This window comes from Hippoglossus hippoglossus, chromosome 1 (assembly GCF_009819705.1).
Source record: "Hippoglossus hippoglossus isolate fHipHip1 chromosome 1, fHipHip1.pri, whole genome shotgun sequence".
Lineage (NCBI taxonomy): Eukaryota > Metazoa > Chordata > Actinopteri > Pleuronectiformes > Pleuronectidae > Hippoglossus > Hippoglossus hippoglossus.
In genome coordinates, this window is record NC_047151.1 from 8,252,440 (window position 1) to 8,276,144 (window position 23,705).

Here is a 23,705-nt window from a genome sequence, read left to right on the forward strand (position 1 = left end):
GAGTCGATCCCAAAGTGCATTGTTTTGTGTTGCCTCGGTCTGGACTCAACGCATCCGCTCTGTGCTCCGGTGCTTCGCGCAAACTGTACCGAGGCACTCGACAGCTGTTCTCCGGGGTTGGCACGATGCTGAGCGCCGCCGCCGCGGAGAGGAACAAGGAGCCCATCCTGGCGGTGCTCCGGGAGAGCGCGGGCACCGGCAGAGCCCTGCAGGCCCTGGAGGTGTCCTCCGGCACCGGGCAGCATGTCACACACTTCGCGCAGGCCCTGCGGAACATCACGTGGCAGCCGTCAGAGTACGACCCCCAGTCTATAGACAGGTACGGTGTGTCCGTGTCACTGTATAAAACGGTGTGGTTCTAATGTGCCCAGTCATCGTGTAGTTACGGTGCGAATGGATCGCTGCGTAATAAACGTCCTATGAGCCATCTCACCGGAGGATAGCTCCATGTTGAATGTGGCTGATAACGCCGCTGCAGTTGGACTGTGCTGGTAAGTGCTTTAACAATCAATGCCTTTGTTTCCATTCTCAGTATAGACGCGTACAGAGCTCACTACCAGCTGAACAATGTGAAGCCCGCCATCCACCTGGATGCTTCGCTGCCCCATCAGAGCTGGGGAGGGATCCAGCCCGAGAGCCTCGACCTGGTGGTCAACATCAACATGATCCACATTTCCCCCATGTCTTGTACAGAGGTAGGACTTTTAATAAGAGATTTTATTTATGCACATACATGCTGTGACGGGTCTTGCCTGATTGCATAGTTGTTTGGGGCTGGGCAACAAAACAATATCAATTATTATTCGGATATAATTTTTATTCATAGCAATATAAAAAAAAGGGCCAATATCATTATATTGCTTGTAAGCACAGTGAGGAGATACAACACATAATTGATCAAAGAGTTTTAAACCCCAACCAATAGTCAGGAGCAAAAAATCTGTCTTTAAACTTAACTGAAATAATAATGTGCCATTTATCCTGATAATTATTGACATCTACTGATATAAACATTTCTATCTTGACAGCATTTCTGGCCATATTGCGCAACCCTAGTTTGCATCACTAAAATGTAAATCAATTTGATGCGTTAAAGGCCTTGTCAACACCTGCATTATTATCTAATCTCGAGTCTTATGTAGCCTCGAGGGGCCCTGAGATAAACTTTGGTAAATACTTATTTTAGTGTATATTTGTACAAACATGTTTGATATTTCTTAACAAACCAATGTATGGGAAACTAATTCTAAAGGGGAAACAGTTAATGGACCCTAGTCTGTATATACACTACAACCATGTTGTCTCGTAACTCCTCAGATAATAACTGTAAGCATTGCCCATTCATAACATCTGCCTCAGGTCTTTCACTCTATAAAAGAGACCAAGAAAATGAAAGCTCCAGTAGTTCAGCCCCATCGTCTATTCATCTATAATGATGTTATAGAGCCTGAAGACATTACTCTCTTCTTCTAGGGTTTATTCAAAGGGGTCGGAGAAGTGTTGAAGCCGCAAGGTCTTCTATTGACATATGGGGTGAGTGAAAAAACCTTTCATTTCAAATATGCACTTTCCTCATTACAATATACACTTTACATATTTGCTGTTACTGTATCTTCAGCCCTACGCAGTGAACGGCCAGATCACCCCCCAAAGCAACGTGGACTTTGACTACAGCCTACGACAGAGGTAAAGTAACTCTACAGTGCCCGATCACATCTCATCTGCATGATAACTAATGCAAACCTGAGTGTGGGATAATTAAAACTCTTTTCACAATCTTTATTTTGTAGGAATCCAAAGTGGGGGCTTAGAGATATCTCCATGCTGAGCTCTTTAGCACAACGAAGTGGTTTGTTCCTGGAGAAAATAGTGAGTATTTAAGCTCATTTAAGCATCCGACACAAAAAAGAGGGAACATAAACAATGCAGGTGGGATCATTAGTTTACTAATGTGAGATGTGTGTTTGTTCTCTCCAAGGTGGACATGCCAGCAAACAACAAGTGTCTTCTGTTCAGGAAGGAGAGTTTGGTGTGAAGTGTCCCGTCGTTCATTCCCTGGAACCCAGTTTTGGAGCAGGATGATCAAAGCGCCTTAACTTACACTTGAAGCTCAGATACATTGCCAACTTTTCCAGAACTGTAAATTAAACATGTTTCCCTATATTCTAATACACATTGACATTATTTGATCTGCACTGTGACCCTCTAACCAATGGCACAATATATTGCACACTCGAATAAAATGAATAAGGCTCACAGACATGCTGGTTGTGTACTACATTTAACTTTAGACATCCACCTACTCCTTTTTAATACCTTAGTTCAGTTATATACGTTAGCAGAAGTGCTTTGCAGAGAGATGTAATCGGATCTTGACTTTGTACACAACACAAGAGAATCTATATAAAAACACATATGTAAATGACTAAATAAAAAGGCCCATTACAAAATAAACATAATACAATAATAGAAAAGCTTAATATAGAGGTAATATGTTGTAGGAGTCTATTTTTAGCATCACAAGCAAGTAATTTTTGTAAAACACAAACATAGAGAAAACATGAAAACAAAACATCTGTATTAAAACTAATTTTAAAAGGACCATTTGTATAAATGGACGCACAACACATCTCGAACACATTTGGAATGTTGTACAACCTGTGTTGTACTGTGTTGATCTCTCACAACTACATTAACATACAGTATTAAACATATTTTTGCCTTTGATTTAAAGGGTTGTAATTAAATATTAGTTTTTTCTTGTTGAAAATGTTTATCTTCAGTGCTAAAAGTGAACCACAGACACTCTGTGGATAAACAGGGCCACGTCCGGGGGGTTCTACGATGCCCCGCAGGTCTTTTTGCCCAAAACCTCACGTAGCCTCTTGAGTCTGCGTTCAGTTATGGCTCTAACATAGCTGTCTGATTGGATGATGGCCATGCCGTCCTGCACCACCCCCATCACCAGCAGTGGGTTTTCCTCCATGGTGATGTTTGGGCAGGGACAGCTCCAGTCTATCTTGGCGATCGTCACCTCAAGGTGTTTGGTGTTGAAGAAACTCAATCCCATCTTTTCGTCTCTCAGGACCTCATCCAAGCTGAAGCGTGCTAACCCAGAGTCCAGATCCTCCACCAGCTCTGTCAGCCGCCCTACAATGGCGAAGTCACTGCGGCATAAGCTGGGCACCATTTTCCCCTTCACCCGACAGGTCTTACAAGGTTTCCTTTTTGGTTGTGGGCAGTTTGCTTCACACTCCTTTTTGTTGTGGAAGCTGTTGGCATTCCCATGGCAGCCGCCATAGGCGAAGGCTTGGCACTGTTTCAGGACGGAATTCCAGGCCCAACGTGCCTCCCAAGATTTGCAGGGGCCCTGAACAGCAGGTAGGGAGCAGATGCCCGTCCCCTCTCTCTGACAGGAGGCCTTGCACTCCTCGTAAGTCTCAAAGCGGTTGCGGCTGTCGTCACATCCACCGTTGCTGAAGGCCATGCAGGAGCCCAGCTTGCTGTCATAATACCAGTCCACGTGGCGCTCACCACTGCACACCCTCAGATCTGCTTCAGCCAGGCAGTCTGCTGGTGAGAACGGTCTCCCCATGGGCATCTCAGGATCGTCAAAGAAATCATCATCAGCCCGGCGGATGACAGAGAGAGGGAAGTCTGCACGAAGAACTCCTGCAGAATTCCGTGCGATGCAGGTGTAGATACCTGTGTCCCACACCTGGGCGTTGTAAATGACCAGCTGTCCGATGTTGGTGATAACCACGTTGCCGTACATCCGGTCAGGCCTCATGACCAGATGTTCTCGCCGTTCACTCTGTTTCTCCCATGTTACATCAGGTTTGGGGAGTCCAATGACGTCGCAGTGGAAGCTGACGGTGCCTCCTACATAAGTGGATTGATGATGAGGGTTGGAGTACAGTACGGGGGGCCGAGGGTCCTCCTGGGAGGATGTAGGGGTGGGATTCGCAGTGGTGTGAGGCAGAGGACTGGTGTGGGGCCCGGCGAGGTAGAAACGGCAGGCGACCACAGTCAGAGTCACCCCGCGGACGCAGGCCTCTGCATCCATGTAGCAGTGATTGAAGTAGGTGAGTCCATCTGCAGCACAGGTGAAATTGGGCTCTTTCTCACACCGGTCCTGGCACTTGCAGATGGGCTGCCCATCCCAGATGTCACAAGTTGCTCCTTGCTGGCTGCAGATAAAGCCCTCACAGGTTGCGTTAGAGTTTTGGTTATCACCTCCGTTCCCTCCACCCTGTCCATCTGGCTGAGCAGAAGTGCCATCAGAGAAACGTGCAGACACACAGCTGTTGAGGCCACATACATTGGTGCAGCATTTCTCAAAGTCAGCACAGTCCTGCACACACAATTGGGGAAAAAAACACAACAGTTATGAGTTCATTATAATAGACAAATACACAAAATCTTCGGAATAATACACAAGTTTGATTATTCTTAAAAACATTGTCACCTCATCGACATTGCATTCCCTCTCGCAGGTGCTTTGCGCATCAACCCAGAGATTGGAGTTGAGCTTGTTGGGACAAAGTCCCTCATGTTTAACTTTGGCTTCTGCAACACTTGCGCACAAAGAGAGGTCGGGTAGTTCGCAGAGCAGGAGCATCAGCAAATACGCAAACATCCATCCTAATCCTAGGTTGTTTGAGTTGGGTGCGTTATGACAATGCGTTTCCTTTGGACGTCTATCCTCCAGGAGCTGCAGAGGGATTTTATACATCTTTGCCCTTTTGCATGAGTCTCGCGCCGAGTAATTCCATACCTCCTTTAGGTCTTCAAAAAAGGAATTGACGGTTTTCAAAGGTGGTCATTCGTTTTGTGCGTCAAAATTAAGCAAGAGAGAGGGAAGTTGATCCATTCCTTACGATCAGAACGAGTTCCCACGCGCTGGACATTTAGAGAACAAAATATAAATCCTGGGTTAAGTATTAAAAAGGTAACTGGGCTGCGTCAATCCGCCTTCACAATCAAAACAAAACTCTGCAACAATGCACAGAATCTCATTCAGATCGATTCCCCCTCAAAAAAAAACCAGCAAGAAGAAGCGAGCGGAGCAGCACAATGTGAGGGAAAGACGCAACATCAGCCTTTCAGGGTGTGAATGGAGGTGGAAAGGGCAGCCCCCTCTGACCGCCCCCACGGCCGTCCGGTGTCTGAAACTTTTATGAAGCAGCACCGTGCGCTAAGCAACTGGACAAACATTGTAAAAACATCAAAGGAGGCGTGGGGCCGCGGTGGCAAGCTGTCCCAACAACCGTGCGCACGGAGCCAAAACATTCCGGTGAGAAATCCAACGTTAAACGCGTCCAGACAGAATTTATGGAGGTGCCATTCATAAATAAGGCAATGAGCTGCCTTCTCCCTGAGAGCTGCTGCCGCTGCTGGTTACGTCTCCATCCTCGGTCGCAACTTAAGATGCGTCCTGGAGGTTTTACGCAGAAGCAAGCCCTGGGTTCCATTCGCGCACATTAAAGCGCAAATTGTGGTGGAAGAGTTTCTCTTTTTTAACAGGCGCGGCGCAGGGCGTGAAAACCAAACACGAGGCGTGTCGCAGCGCGTCTAGCATAACAAGTTGTTTACGTCCTGCTCGTCTAGACGTGGCTCAGTTTACCGCCGTCCCGCGTTCACACGGAGCTCAGACATGCCGCGGTCAGGTGGGAAGACGTAAAGCGACACATTTTCAATAGCGTGCGACTCATCTTTGTCCCTGCGCGCCTCCCGAGCAGCTCACCCCCTCCCCGCGTCTTTTCATTGGATGTGACCCCCCGCAACCTTTGCGTGACTTTTGACCGCGCTGCATTCATGCACCGCGGCGATGAACCGGTTGTCCCCCCCAGAACTGGCCAATACCGAGAGAGCAGCTATAATCAATTCAGCAGCAGCACCCCCCACATGATCGACGGGGTTTATGGCACCGGCGACCCCCGAACTGGACAAAGGGAAAAACTAAAATTTCCCACAACCGAAATCGCATGATGCCCTTTATGTATATCTAAATGAAAAATCATTTCAATACAGCATCACAAACAGATTGTGTCGTTTTGACCTTTTATTTTTAATGGGTGACTGGTTTCAAAGTTGTAATTAATCCCATATCCAGACTTTTAGACACAGCTCTGGCAGCAACAATCATCATCACATAATACATTGTATAGTGCTTTAAATGTTCACCCCCCCACTGCTCTGACACCATATACCCTACATAAAAACAGGCGCCAGCAGGAAAACATGCACCAATGTTGTATGCACTCGTTGACCTGTTTACATTCATACAGCCATGACACTGGGAATGTTGAAGTGAAAATACAGCACGTGTTAATCGGAGGTGGAAAGAAGACCGCAAATTTACATTTGAATATAAATATATTTGTGTAGATACTTCAATTATGAAAACAGAAAAAATACCATTAGATGTGATTAAAAAAACAACTATTCGAGCCCCCTCTGACATCCTTAAGTTCATAATTCAAGAATGATTTTATATTTTATATTTTTAAGAAGTTTGGGGAGAAGGCGAGTAAATGTACAAATATTCAGACAAGTAAAACGGTTCATTTAAAAATATCAAAGGATCAGATGAACCCGCTGACTTTCCATCTCTGATTCTTACAGCCCCAACAGATCAACCACATGGCCACAGAAAGGTAGAAGATGAATATTGTTTTACATTCATAAATACGTAGAATATGCATAAAATATTCAGAAAGAAATCAAATTAAAATGTTCCTCACACCAACGAGTTTACACTCTTTTGTTCAGAGGCGAGACACAGTCGAAGGAGACTGAAGGCAAAGTTGACAGGTTCAGACTGATTTCAATGTGAATGGGTTAAATAATTTAAGGCAAATGATAAAACTAAGAATATTAGATTAAAAGGGGCAGAAATTGCCCGAGAGAGTTGACAGATGTCCGAACCAATGACTGATGGAGATGGAGAGGGAATTCATTTGGGATGAAATTGAGCGAGCACCGCAGGAGCTTGTGCAAAAAAGGCGACTTGGCTCTACTTCTCTGGACAGATTCACAAAGGAAGTAGAGCTGGACTAAGAATGTTTTTCATGAATTTCTCTTAGGTCTTGTACTTGCAAACTTGTGAAACTAGCCCTGCATGCTCATGACATTCACTTTAGGCCAGTTTTATGTAAAAACTTACTTTAGGTTGTAAAAGGAGTTTTCTATGGCAGGTGGAGGGAATAAGACACAGATAAATTGTACATCAAAGCATCGAAGCTCGAGAAACATTCTAGACAAAAGAAGCGCGAGAAGCTCCTCCCCAAGAACAACCACCAAACACAGAGCAAAAGAACAGCACATACAGAATATTTACAACTTCAAGTCAACTTTAAATACCAATAGTAAATCCTGTTCCACATAAAAAGCTAGCTAAAGTCCCTCCACTCATTTGTAGTGTTAACAGTTGAGTGATAATCCTTGAATTCACATCCGCTGGTCCCAGGGAAATCTTGTTCTGCTTGATCACAGTGAGCCCGTGCAGTTAAGAGTACACGTAAATGGACATCCACAAGATGGCTCCGGCAAGCGCGTAGAGAACAGAAAACAACCCAGCTAGCCAAGTCAGTTCCCAAAGGTCAATGCAAGTTGAAGCTGACATCCGTCTCTGGTGAAGACAGCTCGCAGCTCTCCGTGCTCTTCTCTGGCGCCTTGTGACCTCTCGGAGCAACAACACCTTTAACACTGGTCCTGTGGAGGCAACAGTGGGTCAGATTCTTCACTATGAAATCTTACAGTTCCCCTTCGAGGAGGACGACGAGTTCTTTGGAGGACTCTGTGGAGGCCTGAAAGACTTTGAGCGTTTGAGACTGTTGGCTTTGCTGCCACTGCCACTGCCACCTGAGGCTGCACTGGTGGCCACCGAGTAGGAGCGTCCGTGCATCATGACTGCATTCATGCCGTTGGCCATGGAGAAAGACTTGAGGTGGGACTTGATGGCCACAGGGAGGGGCAGCTTGTCGATGAGGTGCACCGGTGTGCAGGAGACGATCGAGCGGCAGCACAGATCCTGGAGGCTGAAGACTGCAGGACAAGATTAAGAGTAAAATGAATATGGATGTTAGGGATGTAAAATATACTTTTGTTAAGTTTGTTAAACCCTGCTCATTGTTCTACCCCTTTTAGAGCCCCTTCTCTCAAAGTCTCCAACAGTGAAGTTACAATTGTTTGCATTAGCATTAACTGTTTGTCTGATAGCAAGATATCCAGAAGAATTTCTAGATCCACAGCTTTTAAAATAACCAAGTTCTGGCAAATTAGGGGTGTTTTGAATATAATTTGAATATAAAAAAAAAAAATCAATACTATTCAAATGTGCATTTCTATTGTTGGATCTGTGGCTGGAGCTCCGTTGCTGGTCTGCTGCTGCTCGCACGTGTGTTGTCCACACAGGGAGTGGGCCTACTGCAGCGCTGCTTTTGACAGCCCTGTGCTTGTTCACTTAACAATGCGGTTTTGTTTTCCCTTGTTCCAAAAAAGACAGAAACACAGAGACAGAAAAAGAACTGGTAGCATGTTCTAGGCATGTGAGGAGCGCCGCTGTATACATGATACAATAGTAATAATAAGCAACATTTTATTAAAAATGTCATCAAAAAATTTGAATATAATTCAAATATTAAAATTAATAAGAAATACAATTGGAATGGGACTATAGTAGACTGACGGCCCTGATTCAAAGTACTGCTTTTGCTTTACTCGCGTCCACACCTGGAAGACAACAAATGTTTAAACAACTGGCCATGAATATACACTTTTCATTATTGCCTGTGTATTTCCAGAAAATTATTCATATTATATTCAGTGCCACTAAGTGTCTTTCACCAAATAAACAGTACTGAGTCTGTTGACAGTGACTGTGGATTATCTATAGTAACACTGTTTCAGGAATTCACAATGATTTTTAGCATTTCTAATTTAATCCAGAAAGTTTTCTCAGGAGTATATTACCAGTCATATCCCAAACTCTGGATTAGCAATGGAAATTACATTGGTGAATATCTCAATGTCTCAAACAGACCCACACCTTGGATGAGTTAGGTGGATTATATATGTGGACCTTCTCTGTCACATGCAATGCTGTCACATTGCCTGATGAAGACATAGTGTTCCATGTTTAAAATCTAAATGCATATAGGGCATGTCCAACTGCACTTTTTGTAGTTGAGATAACAACGCACCTGAGCACACCTCATTTTAAGTGCATTTGCTATTTGAACAACATGTTTACTGGATGAGAAAATGACAACTGCATTGATCTTGCACTAGCACAGACACATGGTGTAATGTATTCAGTGTGTGGGACAAATAAAACAAACTCAATATTTGTTTCTGCCATTTGTGACAGGTAATGCCCCTTTTTTTCACTTTAGTATTAAAAACACATACATTCCAAATCTGCCACAATTTGTACGTAAGAAGGATTAACCAGCTCACCTCTGTTGGGTCTCCAAAACTTCTCCATCCCGTGCCTCATCAGCACGATGCGTGATAGTTCTGTGAAGGATTCGATGACGTTGAAGTTGCAGAGCGGACTGACCTCGAAGAAAGTCATGCTGTTCTTCTCTGCGTAAGCTCTTGCCTGCTCGGTTGGCACCTTTCGCTTGAAAGCCAGGTGAAGTCGGTTTCCCACCAGAATCCTTGGCACACCTGGCGCATGCTGATGGAAATTAAAAATACTGTTATGTAATAAATGGTTATCAGATTTGAATGCATTTCTTTAAAATACGAAGCTTGACTGAATGTCAAACTGTTAGGTGTGCAGACTGTGGCAGAAACACACAATGGCCTTTCTCTGGACTGGAATAACACACAGGATATGTCCCCATCTACATGTCTTTCCTGTGTTTTCTTTGCCAACCAGGAATAGGTCGAAGGGGATTACCTCATCAATTTCCCGAATCCAACGGTCAATGCCATCAAACGACCAGCCGTTGGTGATGTCATACACGAGCAGGATGCCCTGTGGAATGAACAAACAAATGTGTTGACACGTTTACACGATTACACACTGGAGGGGAAAAAAAACACCAGGATTGTTTGACCTCACCTGTGCTCCGCGAGAGTAAGACCTGAAGATGGTGCAGAATCGACCCTGCCCTGAGGTGTCCCTGTTCAACACACACACAAAGCAAATATGTAGATCAACATGTTTTTTTACACCACTCCAGCCACTACTGACTTGATATATTAAACACTTACCATAACTCTAGTTTCACTCTCCGTCCATCCAGCAGGATTGTGGTGGTCTTGTAATCGATCCCTGAGATTACACACAGTGTTCAGTAATGTTGGTCATTATTTTTCTTTTGTTTCCAGACAACTGAGTTAACGCAGACACATGAACTCACCACTGCTGTAGGCATAAGGAGACTCTACTGATCCGTCTTGCAGACTTTCCAAGATTTCTCCCTTGCCGACATCACTGTCTCCCACCAGAAGAAATTTCAGGAGATAATCGTAACTCTTGACAGGACTGCTCTGGGTGCCCATCATGCCACGCATTGGGTCCGATTCACAGCGAGCCTCTGCAGCTCACTAGACTACCACTGTTCGGGGGTAAAGGACCAACCGGGAGGTCTCCAGCTGAGATAGAGAAAGCTGGCGACTGTCGTTTGACGTTAACGTTAGCTTCTCAGCTAGCTGGTGCAACACTGAGGATGTACATGAACTGTATCTTTTACCTCGTGGCCCCTAAGAGACGAACTATATCCTCATTCCACTGGTTTGAGTGGAAAACGATGTTCAGTGTGTGTGTTGGCTCTGACCACCTGAGCACAGACAGCGTCGATGAAACCTTAACGTTCACGTCACAAATCAAAACAACCTTAGCTGTTAGCTGGCTCGTTAGCCGGCGCGCTAACACAAACGATGCTAGCGCAATTAGCTCTAGCACGAACAGAGAATAGCAGGTAAAAACGAGTCTGTTTGCTCCGATACTAAAGAGATAGTCCACAAAACAAAGAGTGTTTATCTTAGTCTGTAAAGAAAAAGGCCAGCGAGGGATATTCAGCTTCCGAGGGAGTCGAGTGGTCTGTGTTGGTACTTCCCGGTACTGACGTCAGGAGCTGCGTAACATCCGGCTAAGAGAAAACTTGTTAACTATCGAGTATTATTATTATTATTAATAATAATAATAATATCTAAAATATGATTTAATAAGACATTTTAATAAAATAAAGTTTATTCCTTGCTAGTTTATTTAATTTAAATGGACTAATATTGATTAGACACTAAACCTTATCAGTGACAGGAACCATGTTCGTATGATTAATGTGCTTCGGGAAATATTTTGATGTTTAATGACCTTTGCTCCTTTTCATCCAGCCTATATTGCAAACTCTCAGTTTACCTCCTATGTAGTATTTTTACTAGGCTCTTTATTTATATTTACATAAACTATCAATAAAATAAAAAAATAATAGTGATGTATAGGACTAGTTGATGTCTTGGTTCCGACAACCTTAACATGTTTTACTGAAATTCTTTTAAAGCAAGGGAGGAAAAGAAAACAATTAATAGCAAACTCTATCTATTGAGTACATAAAAATGATAGATTTCATTTAAACAGTATTGAATGGGAATCGATAAGGAAATTTCACATTATGTTATACAAGTTTATTAGGAACAACAGGCTTAAACTCATACAGCCTAACACGACAGTTCTATGATCACTCCTGCCTTCATGTTGGTTGGGTGATAACAGCCTGTGGTGATGTTGAGCTGCACAGTTTTATGTTGACAGGGGTTCCGATTGTTTCGTACACTCCATCCAAAGCAAGGATGAGGGTAGGCTGAAGAACACACACACACACACACACACACACACACACACACACACCTCTTTGACTAACGCACTTCAATTGCAGCCTCCCAAATCGACACCTCTTTGTAACACTTTCAATAAAAACAGAACATTTTAACCATCGTGGGCGGAGGATTTGTTGCAGAGATGCTGCATTCGAACTCATCAGGTTATGTTCCTAATAAAATGACAGCTGAGTGTGCTTTAAAAGGCCACAGTGGTGAAGGACAGATTAAGAGAAATGTGTGGCTTGTTAAGGGAGCTAATTATTGGCCTCCTCTCATTGGTTGTTCACGACTGGCAGTGGCTGCAGCTGTGGGTCCTCTCTTGATTGCAGCACACAAAAGCCACGTGAAGCGCCACCACCACCATACTCGACCTGTTCAGGTGAAGGTTCAGTCTCAGTGGGGGAAGCAGCTGCTGGAGAGAAGATGACGCAAGCTTGGGTTCTGTTGCTGCTCTTTTGTTCTGCCTATAGTTACCAGTTTAGTAGTGGAACCCGTCGCGGTCTGCGTGTGCGAGACCCTGAAGCTGAATGGGACAGACTGGCGACAATAATGGGTGAAGAGACGAAAGTGGCTTCGGTACCCAGTATCTGGAAGAGTTCCACAGGCCCTGGATCCTTAAAAGCCAACAAAGACAACTTCCCTCAGTTCAAGCTCATCTCCATGTCCAAGTACCCGAAAGACGCTTTCAAGCCAGAAAAGGGTGTCAGACCCCTTCCTGGATTTGCCGGGGAAATCTTAGTGGTTCCCTCTACTACTGGAACAGCAGCCACATCACCAGCCAGAAAACCTGCGGTCGAAATCCTTTGTCACCTTGACAGAATTTATGTGAGAGTTCTGCGTGAGGGATTTAATAATGTGACTGCTTACAAAGATCTGTATGTAGGTTCCTGTCCTGTTAACCAAGGCACCGAAGAACACTACTACTTCCTGTACCGTCTGACAACTGACTGTAAATTCAAAGAAGAGGTTGGTTTTCTCTGTATTCACTTTTAATACATTTCTGCTTCATTGTGACAAACGACAACTAACTCAAATGTGTTTCAGAGTCTGCCAGATTATCTGTCCTACAGCAATGTGCTCAGCTACAACCCATCTGGTCAAATCTTAAGGAAATTGCCGTTTGTTCTCCCTGTGCAGTGTAAATATCATAGGTATGACTTTGACTTTACATTATAACTGGTTTTTGATCACCTTCATGTCTAATTTAGATTTTAGGGAGACTCAGATGTCTGTGCTTTTTTAACTTTAACACACGTTTTCACTTGACTGTTGCAGGCTTTTTCACTCCTACAAAGTTGGTTTTTATCCCAAACTACAAGGAGGCACAGTTTTCAAAGCACTCACACCAAAACAAAGTGTTGTCCTTGAGGCACAAGATGGTATGTTATCTTTTATTTTAATGTGAATTGATTCCTAAATGTGTCTGCATTACTATGTAGAATTTTTTTTAAACTACTTTCCCTGCCCAGACTACTTGAGCAAGCTTTCTGGACACACAGGATAATATCCTAAAAATCCAAATGTGGACAAAAGGCAGGATAATTGGGAGGGTTGCACCTTTTCTCATTTTGTTTCTCAAACTACTAACCTCTGTATGCGGTGGAAACTTTTAATGGGACTCCTTCAGCTTAATTTGAGCTGAACACTGAGTGATGCCAAAATTGGTAAAGACGTGATTTAAAAGCTGGAGAACCTTTGGTTCATGCATTTTATTTGCTCTTTCAAGCCGATACAGAGGGGATCTGTTAAACATTTAAAGCAGACCAACACAAAAGCATTCAACACTATACTAGGCTTTTAGTAAAGTATTTCAACTCTTGTGATTTATTTTTTTGCTAAATTAACTGCTGCCATTTACCTAATGCCTTTTTTAATTTGTAAGTGTCCTTATAATGGCGACTTTGTTTCAGCATCAGGAAATGAACTTACTGGCAGCAAAACTTACACCTTGGGTCAGCCAATGTTCTTTGAAGCAAAGAAGGCCAATGACGCTGGAACCTCTGGTGCTCAGTGGATGTACATCAACAAGTGCTTCATGACTGCCGACCAATCCCCCAACTCTAACCCCAAATATACCATCATTGAAAACCAAGGGTTAGACTTAAAATGCTTGCAAAACAATTAAATAAAAAAACATTCACTTTGTTCAATGTTAATATGCATATTCTCTCTCAATTGCAGCTGTATGATTGACAGCAAGTTTGCGTCGCAGTCGAAGTTCCTCAGGGGCTCCTCAAAGATGTCCCAGAAATTCCAAGTGGTATCCTTTGTCTTCAAGGACCAGGTTTCCACTTCCTCCATGTCGCAGGTACGTCGGTAAAGTAGAGCTGTGCACTGTCCAATTGTCCGTCTGTTAAAACTCAACTCTAATGTCTTTCAGCAACTCTACATGCACTGTGATGTCACACTGGGGCCATTGACTGCAAGTTATAAGGCTTGCAATTATGATTCAGCAACCAAGAAGTAAGTTGTTGGGCACCCACAGGTGGAGGTAGTTTAGACTGTTTCATGTGAGCTTGACTGCCTTAACAACTTGATGGTATTTTGAGTGTTGCCATCTGTGGTTGTGTGTCTTCGAACTTCCCAGGTGATGTTTGAAGACCTACTAAAACTCTGAATTGTTTAGGTGGAAGGCGCTTTATGGTGATGACTCTGTGTGCACCTGCTGTGAGACTAATTGCCCCTCACCACTGCCCAAGGGTAAGTTTCCACATCTTTGTTATACATCACAGGAAGTTATTTTAAAACCCTTGTATGAATGGCAGCTGCGTTACACATCATCCTAATTTGCCACAGAGCTTATCTCAAGTGGTAAATGCAAGCTTTTTGTTGTCTTACCACAAGTGACTAAAAAGCTGATCTTCCACTAATTTAAGACTTGATTTCAAATTCTATTTCAACAGTTTCCAAGAAGACTATCTCCAGCGCCTCTTGGAAGGTCAACTTGGGTGACCAGGATGGCCATGTGAACGTTGAACCTCGGATGAGACTGACTGATGCTGACTCATTCAGTTTGGAGGACTCTGACATGGCAGACTTCCTCAACTACTGGGAGGATGATTACTAAAATTTGTGTGGATATGTTAACTTTTTAAAAAATAAATTGCTTTCTCTTGTACTTGACATTTCTCTGGCTTGATGTGCACATTCATTGTTCTGGGGGTGAAGAGACAAACCCTAATTTCAACTGTACTCTTAAGTCTTTAGAACGGAGTTTCTCTCAAACTGCCCTGTCAACACACCAACATGATCATTAATCAACATGTGTGTGTTTCTAAGCATTTCCTGGAAATGCATCACAGTATTTCTGTAGATACAGTTTTGTACCACAAGGGGATGGAAGAGATTCACTGGCTTTGCTTGGGTAAACTCTGCAGGAAGCAGCATAATCTTCTGAGTTGCGGGGTTTCCAATGAAGACATTGTGCAGAAGCTTTTTCTCCAGGCTTCGCTCCATGAAGTCAAACAGGTCTTGTAGCCTGCAAGCCACATGGCTGGGTTTCCACTGTGATGGGTCTTTGGTCAGAAGCATATGAAATAGAGCAGTTTTGAAATGAGAGAACTTGAGCAGACAACCTGCAGACATTGCAGTCTGTCTCTGGTGAAGGAAACATGCAATTTCAAGAATTTGCATGTGGCATGAGTTTTCAGGCAGGTGTTTGGAGAGGCATTGTAAGAGCTGATCTTCATAGATGGTCAGGGAGAGCGTCCAGCAAGTGTCCAAATTGCTCGGGGAGAAGGGTGTAATATAAAAATGAGCATCGGCGTTGAATTTAACGACAGGATTCATACTGAAGCAGAGCTTCTTCCCTGATCTGAATCTAACAACCAGAGCACCTGGAGCATCAATGTAGCAAATACTGAGCTCAAAATCATACTTGTGTGAAATCTGAGCCCATGCTTGTTTGATCGTGCTCTGGAACCATCTAGTAACCAGAGATTTTGACAGGAAAGGGGTGTTCTTCAAGCAAAGAGGGTGCTCACAAACATCAGTTGTTTTTGTCTTTACTTTCTCATTCTCACAATGCAGCAGGCAAACCACGTCATCGGCACCAGAAGAGTGGCAGGGGCAGGCATTTTGGATTTTCTTCTCAACCAGTTTTATTTGACCACAGACTTGCATCTCTGGCAGCAGGTCACTCACCTGGTGATTCCAGAGCAGGCACTGAAAACCATACGGCTCAGGTGGAGTAAAGGGAACTATTATATCACATGAATCCAACAACTGACAGTCCTCAATCACCATGCCTCCATCCCCCTTACAGACCACCCTCATGGCCTCCACCATGTCATTTGCAAACCCCTCTAAAAACTCTCCCTCCCTCCACTTGTTATTAGATGAGGCTTTAACATATTTAGAGTGAAAGTTCTGCAGCGTGTTGCTGTCGGGCAGTGGCACTTCACCAGTGATGCAAGTCCCAGAGAGAGTATTGGATTCATCTTGTCTCATTGAGTTCTTTCTCAGGTATTTCCTGAGAAAGCGGATGATGGAAATAATGGAGAAGGTATTCCATATGTACCAGAGGTAATCCTCCTGCCAGTCAGGCATCGTCTTCTCTGAAGTTTCATTTTCGGACATCTGGGTGTGGACCTCTGACAGAGACTCGTCAGGCATGTGTTGTGGACCCTGTGGTCCGACTGGGTCGCTAAAAAAGCCACCAGTCAGGATGTCTTCCTCCCGTTTACTCCTCACGCCCAACAGTAGGTTTCCCTGTTGCTCACGTTCAGTGTGTGAAGTCATCAGAGAAATCTGCGATTCACTTCTGAATTTAAGTGGCTGACTTGTATCAGACTGTGATGTTAAAGGTTTTCCAGCATAATCCTCCTCTGAGTCTGGCTTGGAGACAGTCGCATCTTTTTCGGCTGATGTATGTTTGTCAGAAGCATGAGGATCAGACTGATATTGTTCCTTTACAACACTTTTCATCTCATTCAGAGGCCCTTTGTCGTCAGTTTGTTTCACTGTCTCTCTGACAGGTGCCATTTCCTCCCCCAGTTTCTCTTCTCCCCTTAACAGCGTCTCTTCATGCTTTTGCAGACCCGCTGTGACGATACCATCCCGTTCCTCCTGCACCCCTGGGTCATCCCTCGGACACAGAAGGAGACCCAGAGCCACGACAACCACTCGCAGCAGAGCGTCGTGCATGATCAACACTGTCGATGAACAAGTCAAACAGAATAAAGAATTGTTACAAAGCATTCCAGAGATCGTAAAGCTGCTTTCGTGATTCATGAAATGTGTGCAAGAGATTTTTCTGGCAGTAAATTGAAATTATGATGCAAATCTAGATGAGCTACTTCCTTGATGGCAAGGAAGCATCTACTTCACTTATTTCTATGGTCACATTTCATATTACATCATTACAGCACATAGCATTAAACAAGAAGAATACACACCAGAAGAAATAATTGATTACCTTAATGTTGCAACGTTCCAGTAATGTGTGAGTAGGTACAAAGCAGGAAGAGAGTAACCTTGCACAGCCACAGGCTCGGTGATCTCTTCCTATTTTAGCTGTAGGTTGTGTTTCGTGACTTATTTCCTGCACACCCTCCACACCCTGCCCATGTGCTCTGCTGCGACATCTTCCTGTGCAATACAGTGAAGAAAACAGATAACACGAACTTCCTCTTTGACACTGACACTATATGACGGGCCAAGCATTAGGCTGCATACTTTTCAAATAAAAACTAAGGGTAGAAAATGCTCTGTGCCTATGAATGGTAGAATAAACCCCTGTCTTTTATTCTCTTGTAGTTTTGTATCTGGTTTGTCGGACTGAATTAAACTGGCTGTGTGAAGTAAACTAAAACAATCCCAGCGATAAGGATTGTTTTACATGTGATAGCCACTGTGACGTGATTTATTTGGTTCTGATGAATCGAGTGGAAACAGATTCACCTTTCACCTCTCAGACGACAACCAAATTTTCCAGCCAAAGCCACAGATATTTGAATGGTTTTGCATGTGTGGATTGTTATGGCGACGCCTGAGCAGCACTGCATCCTCGGTGTTCATACAACTTATGCAACTTCTGTTAACACTACTTCATATCTCTGTATTCATCTGAGGAAGCCAGAACGATAATTTATGTGAATTGTGAAAGAACGGGGAACCTACGTAAGTGATTGTCTGAGCTCTGTGGTGTTTACGTTTGAGAAAGGGCAGGTTGACTCTGTCACGTCACACAAAACACAGGTGCATGTGAAGGGAGGGGCAGGACGACAGGTGATGTGTCGGCTTTTGACATCACCACAGAGTTCATGAGACTCCTCACAGTCACGGCTGTAATTCCTAATAACAACTGCAAGTCTTTTATCGTGGATATTTACATTTTGTGAAAACGTCCTATCCTTTTGTTCATCCACTCTAAAGAAAATAGGTAAGTGTGTGTGAAGTTATTTTTTGATCTGATGAATACCTGTAGATTGTTGAGCTACAACACACTGACGAAACCTCAGTGTGATGGACAGTTGATTTAGAATAATAGTGTCTGATTTTAGTATGAGCATGTGAGACTACTACTTTCTCATCAGGCGACTTTTCAGAGAGTCCTTACGGGATAAATAATACCTTTTCATTGGTTAATTAATAGTTTGCAAATTATTTATGGAACAGTTAAATGTTGTTGCTAAGAACCAGCAGATTATTTCAAACTAGATTATTCTATTTCACAATTTATTATCATTTATAATTGGAGTATCAAATGATTGTAACCACCTTTTATTAATGAAATATTAACATGTATAGGCCTACCTATTACAGATGGCATTATAATATGTGTTAACAAGCCTCATTAGAAATTTAAAAAAAACCTAACCCATAAATTATTATTATTATAATTAAGTATTGGAAACAATTAAAACAATATTATTTGAACATTAACAGAAATGGTCAGCGGATCTTTAGTTAAAACCAAAATTGTACATTCACCATGCAGAGCATTGTGTCACATGAACCTGACCAGAGCTCAGAGAACCGTCTGTAAATAGAAAGCGTCCACACTTTGATCTGTGAGGGGTCGAAAAGGAAATGCACTTTTTGTGTCCATTATATCACAACCTGAGACACAGACCTTTTTGTAAGTTCCTGTTTTTATTTTGTTTAATTTTGTGTTAAAAGCCCTCCAGCATCATTGGAAAGCATTAAAGGTTGGATTGTTCCCTAAACACGTGAATGCTAAAGTTATGTTTCATATGTTTAATGTCTAAGGAGAAGGGTTGTGCTTTAAGTTGGTGGTTGTGACAGAATGAAGATGTATCAGTTCTTGAGTTCTGATTCTGCTTACACACTTATTTAGGTTATGTCTTGTAGTGTCTTGTAAGGGTATAGAAGTCAGGGCACATTTTGGTCCATGACTCTACTATTACTGTGTGTATTAGCCTTTATTGATAATGTTAATTGTTCATGTATTACTGTTGGCCTGAGGGTTTACTACTCCCTGCTAATAACAGTTAATAGCTTGGCTTTATCAATCACTCTATTCTGGTTCTTACCAGAAAGTGACAATGCAATACCTCCTAAATATAAATATAAAACAAAAGAAAAAAAGGTTTGATAACACAAAGTGATTTTTCTGCACAATAATGAAACAATCTGCATGCTTTGGCACCTTTTCTGCAACTTTTTAATGATTGGTTTAAAAGTTTCTGCCGTTCTTTCCACAGTTTTTATTCCATCAGAAGCAAATATCCACCACATCTCCCAAGATGGATAAGTTTCGTATGATGTTCCAGTTCCTGCAGTCCAACCAGGAATCTTTTATGAATGGGATCTGTGGTATCATGGCACTGGCTAGTGCACAGATGTACTCTGCCTTTGAATTCAGCTGCCCCTGTATGCCAGAATACAACTACACATATGGGATCGGACTGCTTATCGTTCCGTCTATATGGTTCTTCTTGTTGGGTTTCGTTTTGAACAATAATGTGTCCGTGCTCGCTGAGGAATGGAAAAGACCCGCAGGACAACGAAGTAAGGATCCTTCAATCCTCCGCTACATGTTTGTTTCTATCACACAGAGGTCCCTGATAGCACCTGCAGTGTGGGTGTCTGTCACGCTCATGGACGGGAAGAGTTTCCTTTGTGCTTTCAGCATCAACCTGGATATTGAGATGTTTGGGAATTATAGTTTCATAACCGGGGTGTCAGAGACGGAGAGGATCAAACTGCTGGCAAGAATTCCCTGCAAAGACCTGTTTGAGCACCATGAAATAAGAATTGCAGCGTCACGATACATCAAGTGCATTTCACAGGTAGACTGTTTTTTCCTTCTTCTTAGTTTTCCGAAAATAATTTTAAAGCGAGCGGTGCTTAGCTGACCTGACCTTTTGACTGAGAGAGAACAGAAGACAGCTGAGACAAACCATTTCTCACTCTAACAAACAAACCTGTAGTTGTTCGCTAAAACTGACAACATGGCTAGATTTAATTCTTAGGGCAAACCTTCGCCTCCTGTTCACTTCCAATCTCTGTGAGCAGGGAGGCGAATTAAACATTTGCTTCCTATGGCGAAGGAAATCCCAGAGGGCTTTGCGTCAACCAGGCGTTTTTTTCACAGTAGGAAAAGCACAGGTGTAAATAAAAATAACAAGAGTAATAAAATAATTATGGCTGGATTCAAATTGCCTGCTTCAGACTCCTGTTATTGTGCCCTCCGCTTTCTGATTTGAGAAATGTCAGTTGAGGACACTGATGTCAAGTCCTTGGTATATCTTCTTGGAATTTAGGAGTTTTCACAGCCAGGGGGCAGTTTGGCTGATTCTGGTATTTTCAGACTACCCCATAAGACAATAAAATGAATGTATGAAAAAACTGTCGAAAACAACTAAAGCCAAATAGATTAAATATGAATTGACATTTTCTGAGGAGGTACAGTAAGGGACCTTAAGCCCTCGCTATGGCCCTGCTTGTCTCACAGAAACACACACACATGTTTTTAATAAGAGTATAGCTAAACATTTGCTCATTCAGCAGTTTTTCAACTTCATCACCAAAAGTTATGACTCAGCTAAATTAAATTGTCCTTGCTTTATTCCACAAAAACTGTATTTAACTTAAATCCCCACCAGATTCTAACTCTTTTTGCTCTTTGCGCTCGCTGAATCGTTCCTGTTCGCTTATTAGAAGGATAGATAAGCTTTTTATAGCCTTATTATTCAAAGAACTGGGAGCTATTTCAATTCATCCCAAAAAAACAAAAAAAAAACACACCCACACAGTTTTTTAGGTCTTTGATCAGCTGAAGGGCAATTATCAAGGCCTAAAAGTAACATGTCTATAAATGTCCATTGATATACAGATTCTGGAAATGAGCTACGAAGCTGCAAAAATGCCTTTAACACTATTTGACTTTAACTAAGTATCTACAAGAATAACAAAGTCCAGTTTAGGCAGGTTCCAAAGTAATGTTTAGCTTTCTATACTAATCTACCTGTCTGCATCTCACAGGCATGTGGATGGATGTTTCTGCTCATGATGACCTTCACGGCCTTCCTGATCCGGGCCATTCGACCGTGCTTTACCCAGGCCGCCTTCCTCAAGACCAAGTACTGGTCTCACTACATTGACATTGAGCGCAAGATGTTCGACGACACCTGTAAGGAGCACGCCAAGAGCTTTGCCAAGGTCTGCATCCATCAGTACTTTGAGAGCATCAGCGGTGAGATGCGCAGCCTCCACAACCATCGCTCATACAAGAACAACAGCGATGATGATGACGAGGACAAGATGAGAAGTGATGAAGACAAGCTTCTGGGTATCAGGGCCCAGGATGATATGAATAAAGTTCTGAGGAACTGGCACACCTGTAAGCCAGCTCTGGCTCTGAGAAAGGAGAATATAGATGGTGAAAGCAACGGCAAACTAAATGGAGTTGCTAATGGTGGAATAAATGGGCTTGTGAAGGGACACACCCCTGATGTGGAGAAAAAGGAATGGGCGGTGTATTACAGTAAAGTCTGAAGAGAAAAGTCAGTCCAGTTTTCAGAGTTTCAGAGTTTAACTTTTTAACTTAGAAAACTAAGACATGTTATCCAGTTCAGTCAGAATGTCTCACTTTAAGCAGAGCATTTTAGAAACGATATAAAGAGGAAAGCAATGTATAATTTGACAAATGAAACATGTTAAGCAGAAAGTAAAATAAAATGTAATACCACTGGTTCATAAACAGTTAGCATTTTCTCAGACGATGTCTAGTTCTGGGTGTAGGCCAGAACTTGTTGTAGTGTTGCCACGACTGCTGTGTGTTTTATCTGTAAGTCATGATTTACTAATGAAAATACTCTGACACTTCTCTCATGAGCTTGCCAATAAAACTAATTGTAAATTCCAGGCTGCAGAAGTGGAGCAGTTGAATCAGGCTTATAGTAAAGCATTTGACAGCACACTGGAGAATTCTTATTTATAACAACACTAATGAACGATTGCGATGCTCACAAGTGTAGGGTCATCGTAAATATTCCCGGGGCACAGATTGACATGGGTCAAATGAGCAAAAAACAACAGCAGCTGCATAAACACGTGGTAAATAAGCAGAACTTAGTCTAATGTTAGTTAACTTAAACTAGATGTTAGGTGTGTCCTCTTTGGAAGATGCGGCCTATGTGGCCTACAGGAAGGGAAGGGAATGTCCTTTGTGGAAGGTGGAACCTAAATGAGACAGTCTGGTCTATGGTCTAATCTAAGATTTCCTATTTGCATCACTAGCTTGTCCCGCACTTACTGTTGCATCATTAGCTTCTTTGACCCCCTGCATTTACTGTAGCTCAGCACAATGAATCCTGGGATAGGTTGGCCCGAGGAGGATCCACCTGTTGGATCCTTCATTGCTTGGGAATGGATGGACGCAATTGCCGTCCGCATTTGACAGAGACTTCAAAATAGGGCAACCTGGTCATCAATCGATCTTCAAATGCGGCCTCCGAAGGATGAGGCCCCTGAACTTAGTCACAGTTACAGGCTGTTGAACTGACATTTTTTGTACTTATGCTACTGATACAGTATATTTGAGCTTTTACCTTGTAAATTATCTTGTAATGGCCATTTGTGGCCACAGGGGTCCCTGTTGTGTCAAACTGTACCACAGGTTTTTTGTAATTCTTAAAAAATATCAACTTGGCCATTCAAACATGAAAACTTTTTCTATTATTGCAGTTGTATAATCTGCGACCATATTTCTGGTCTTAAACCAGACAACCTTCAGTATGCTCGTTGTATTTCTGATCAGGCAAACCTATGTTTTATGCAAAAAACAAGAGGTTGTGACAGCCCAAACAATTTACATGTCACTAAGAAAACAAGGTCAACATTTGCATCGCTCTCTTCCTCTCAATTGCTCAGTTTCTCACTGAGGTTTGTCAATCACTTCCCTTTTTTTTTTTTTTACTGAAAAAGTCAAGGTACTTTCTTTTCTATCTTTGAAAAAGCCTTTTGAACATCTTTAACCTGTGATCATTTGGATTTTTAATGCACATCTTCAGGAAACTCTTGACAGAGATGTGTGTTCACCATATCTCATAAGAGGGCATGCTTTCACCAAAACTACCACCCTTCATAAGGGCCAAAACAAAACCCTGTAGAGGCAACCATCCCTCATCCTGAAACCTGTAAACACCCTACATTGCACTCAGTGTATTAAAGGCTGTATTTATGCTCGTGCATCTGTGCAGTCAATCCAGCTGTTCCTGAGCACTCAGCAGTAACATCATTATTAGAGCAGGGGGGAGTTTAGGAGGAGGGAAGGGTGAATGAATATGGCATGGATCCCATTGAAGCCTTCCCCCCCCCCGGGGATTAGTGGAGCAGCACTCCCCTTGACCGTCTCTCAGCTCGCCCAGTAGCCCAGCAGCTGTTCGCTCTCTCAGCGA

General features: G+C 42.9%; 6 protein-coding genes across 6 annotated transcripts; 3 read left to right on the forward strand and 3 right to left on the reverse strand.

Moving 5' to 3' along the window:
• The first annotated feature begins 3 nt into the window (after positions 1-3).
• mettl26 (methyltransferase like 26) lies at positions 4-2,166 on the forward strand. The gene is made up of 6 exons (XM_034601364.1): positions 4-319; positions 533-695; positions 1,474-1,533; positions 1,619-1,686; positions 1,791-1,869; positions 1,979-2,166. Exons 1-6 carry the CDS (start codon positions 126-128, stop codon positions 2,033-2,035), a joined length of 621 nt encoding a protein of 206 aa, XP_034457255.1. The 5' UTR covers positions 4-125; the 3' UTR covers positions 2,036-2,166.
• wfikkn1 (WAP, follistatin/kazal, immunoglobulin, kunitz and netrin domain containing 1) lies at positions 1,874-5,930 on the reverse strand. Its single transcript, XM_034601316.1, has 2 exons — positions 4,469-5,930; positions 1,874-4,354 (listed from the first exon to the last, which is right to left on the reverse strand). The coding sequence occupies exons 1-2, from the start codon at positions 4,733-4,735 to the stop codon at positions 2,840-2,842; spliced, it is 1,782 nt and encodes a 593-aa protein (XP_034457207.1). The 5' UTR covers positions 4,736-5,930; the 3' UTR covers positions 1,874-2,839.
• Positions 5,931-6,049: 119 nt separating this feature from the next.
• Positions 6,050-11,091, reverse strand: LOC117771236 (ras-related protein Rab-40C-like). The gene is made up of 6 exons (XM_034601354.1): positions 10,377-11,091; positions 10,228-10,288; positions 10,076-10,136; positions 9,911-9,988; positions 9,463-9,685; positions 6,050-8,049 (listed from the first exon to the last, which is right to left on the reverse strand). Exons 1-6 carry the CDS (start codon positions 10,528-10,530, stop codon positions 7,748-7,750), a joined length of 879 nt encoding a protein of 292 aa, XP_034457245.1. The 5' UTR covers positions 10,531-11,091; the 3' UTR covers positions 6,050-7,747.
• A 1,114-nt stretch (positions 11,092-12,205) lies between these two features.
• Positions 12,206-14,956, forward strand: zp3c (zona pellucida glycoprotein 3c). Its single transcript, XM_034601329.1, has 8 exons — positions 12,206-12,804; positions 12,883-12,989; positions 13,114-13,217; positions 13,749-13,932; positions 14,020-14,146; positions 14,219-14,301; positions 14,465-14,538; positions 14,742-14,956. The coding sequence occupies exons 1-8, from the start codon at positions 12,262-12,264 to the stop codon at positions 14,903-14,905; spliced, it is 1,386 nt and encodes a 461-aa protein (XP_034457220.1). The 5' UTR covers positions 12,206-12,261; the 3' UTR covers positions 14,906-14,956.
• A 51-nt stretch (positions 14,957-15,007) lies between these two features.
• LOC117771215 (inositol 1,4,5-trisphosphate receptor-interacting protein) lies at positions 15,008-17,408 on the reverse strand. The gene is made up of 2 exons (XM_034601303.1): positions 17,255-17,408; positions 15,008-16,991 (listed from the first exon to the last, which is right to left on the reverse strand). The coding sequence occupies exon 2, from the start codon at positions 16,981-16,983 to the stop codon at positions 15,034-15,036; it is 1,950 nt and encodes a 649-aa protein (XP_034457194.1). The 5' UTR covers positions 16,984-16,991; positions 17,255-17,408; the 3' UTR covers positions 15,008-15,033.
• Positions 17,409-17,985: 577 nt separating this feature from the next.
• Positions 17,986-22,562, forward strand: LOC117771230 (calcium homeostasis modulator protein 1). Its single transcript, XM_034601341.1, has 3 exons — positions 17,986-18,220; positions 19,506-20,093; positions 21,289-22,562. The coding sequence occupies exons 2-3, from the start codon at positions 19,548-19,550 to the stop codon at positions 21,799-21,801; spliced, it is 1,059 nt and encodes a 352-aa protein (XP_034457232.1). The 5' UTR covers positions 17,986-18,220; positions 19,506-19,547; the 3' UTR covers positions 21,802-22,562.
• Positions 22,563-23,705: the final 1,143 nt, after the last annotated feature.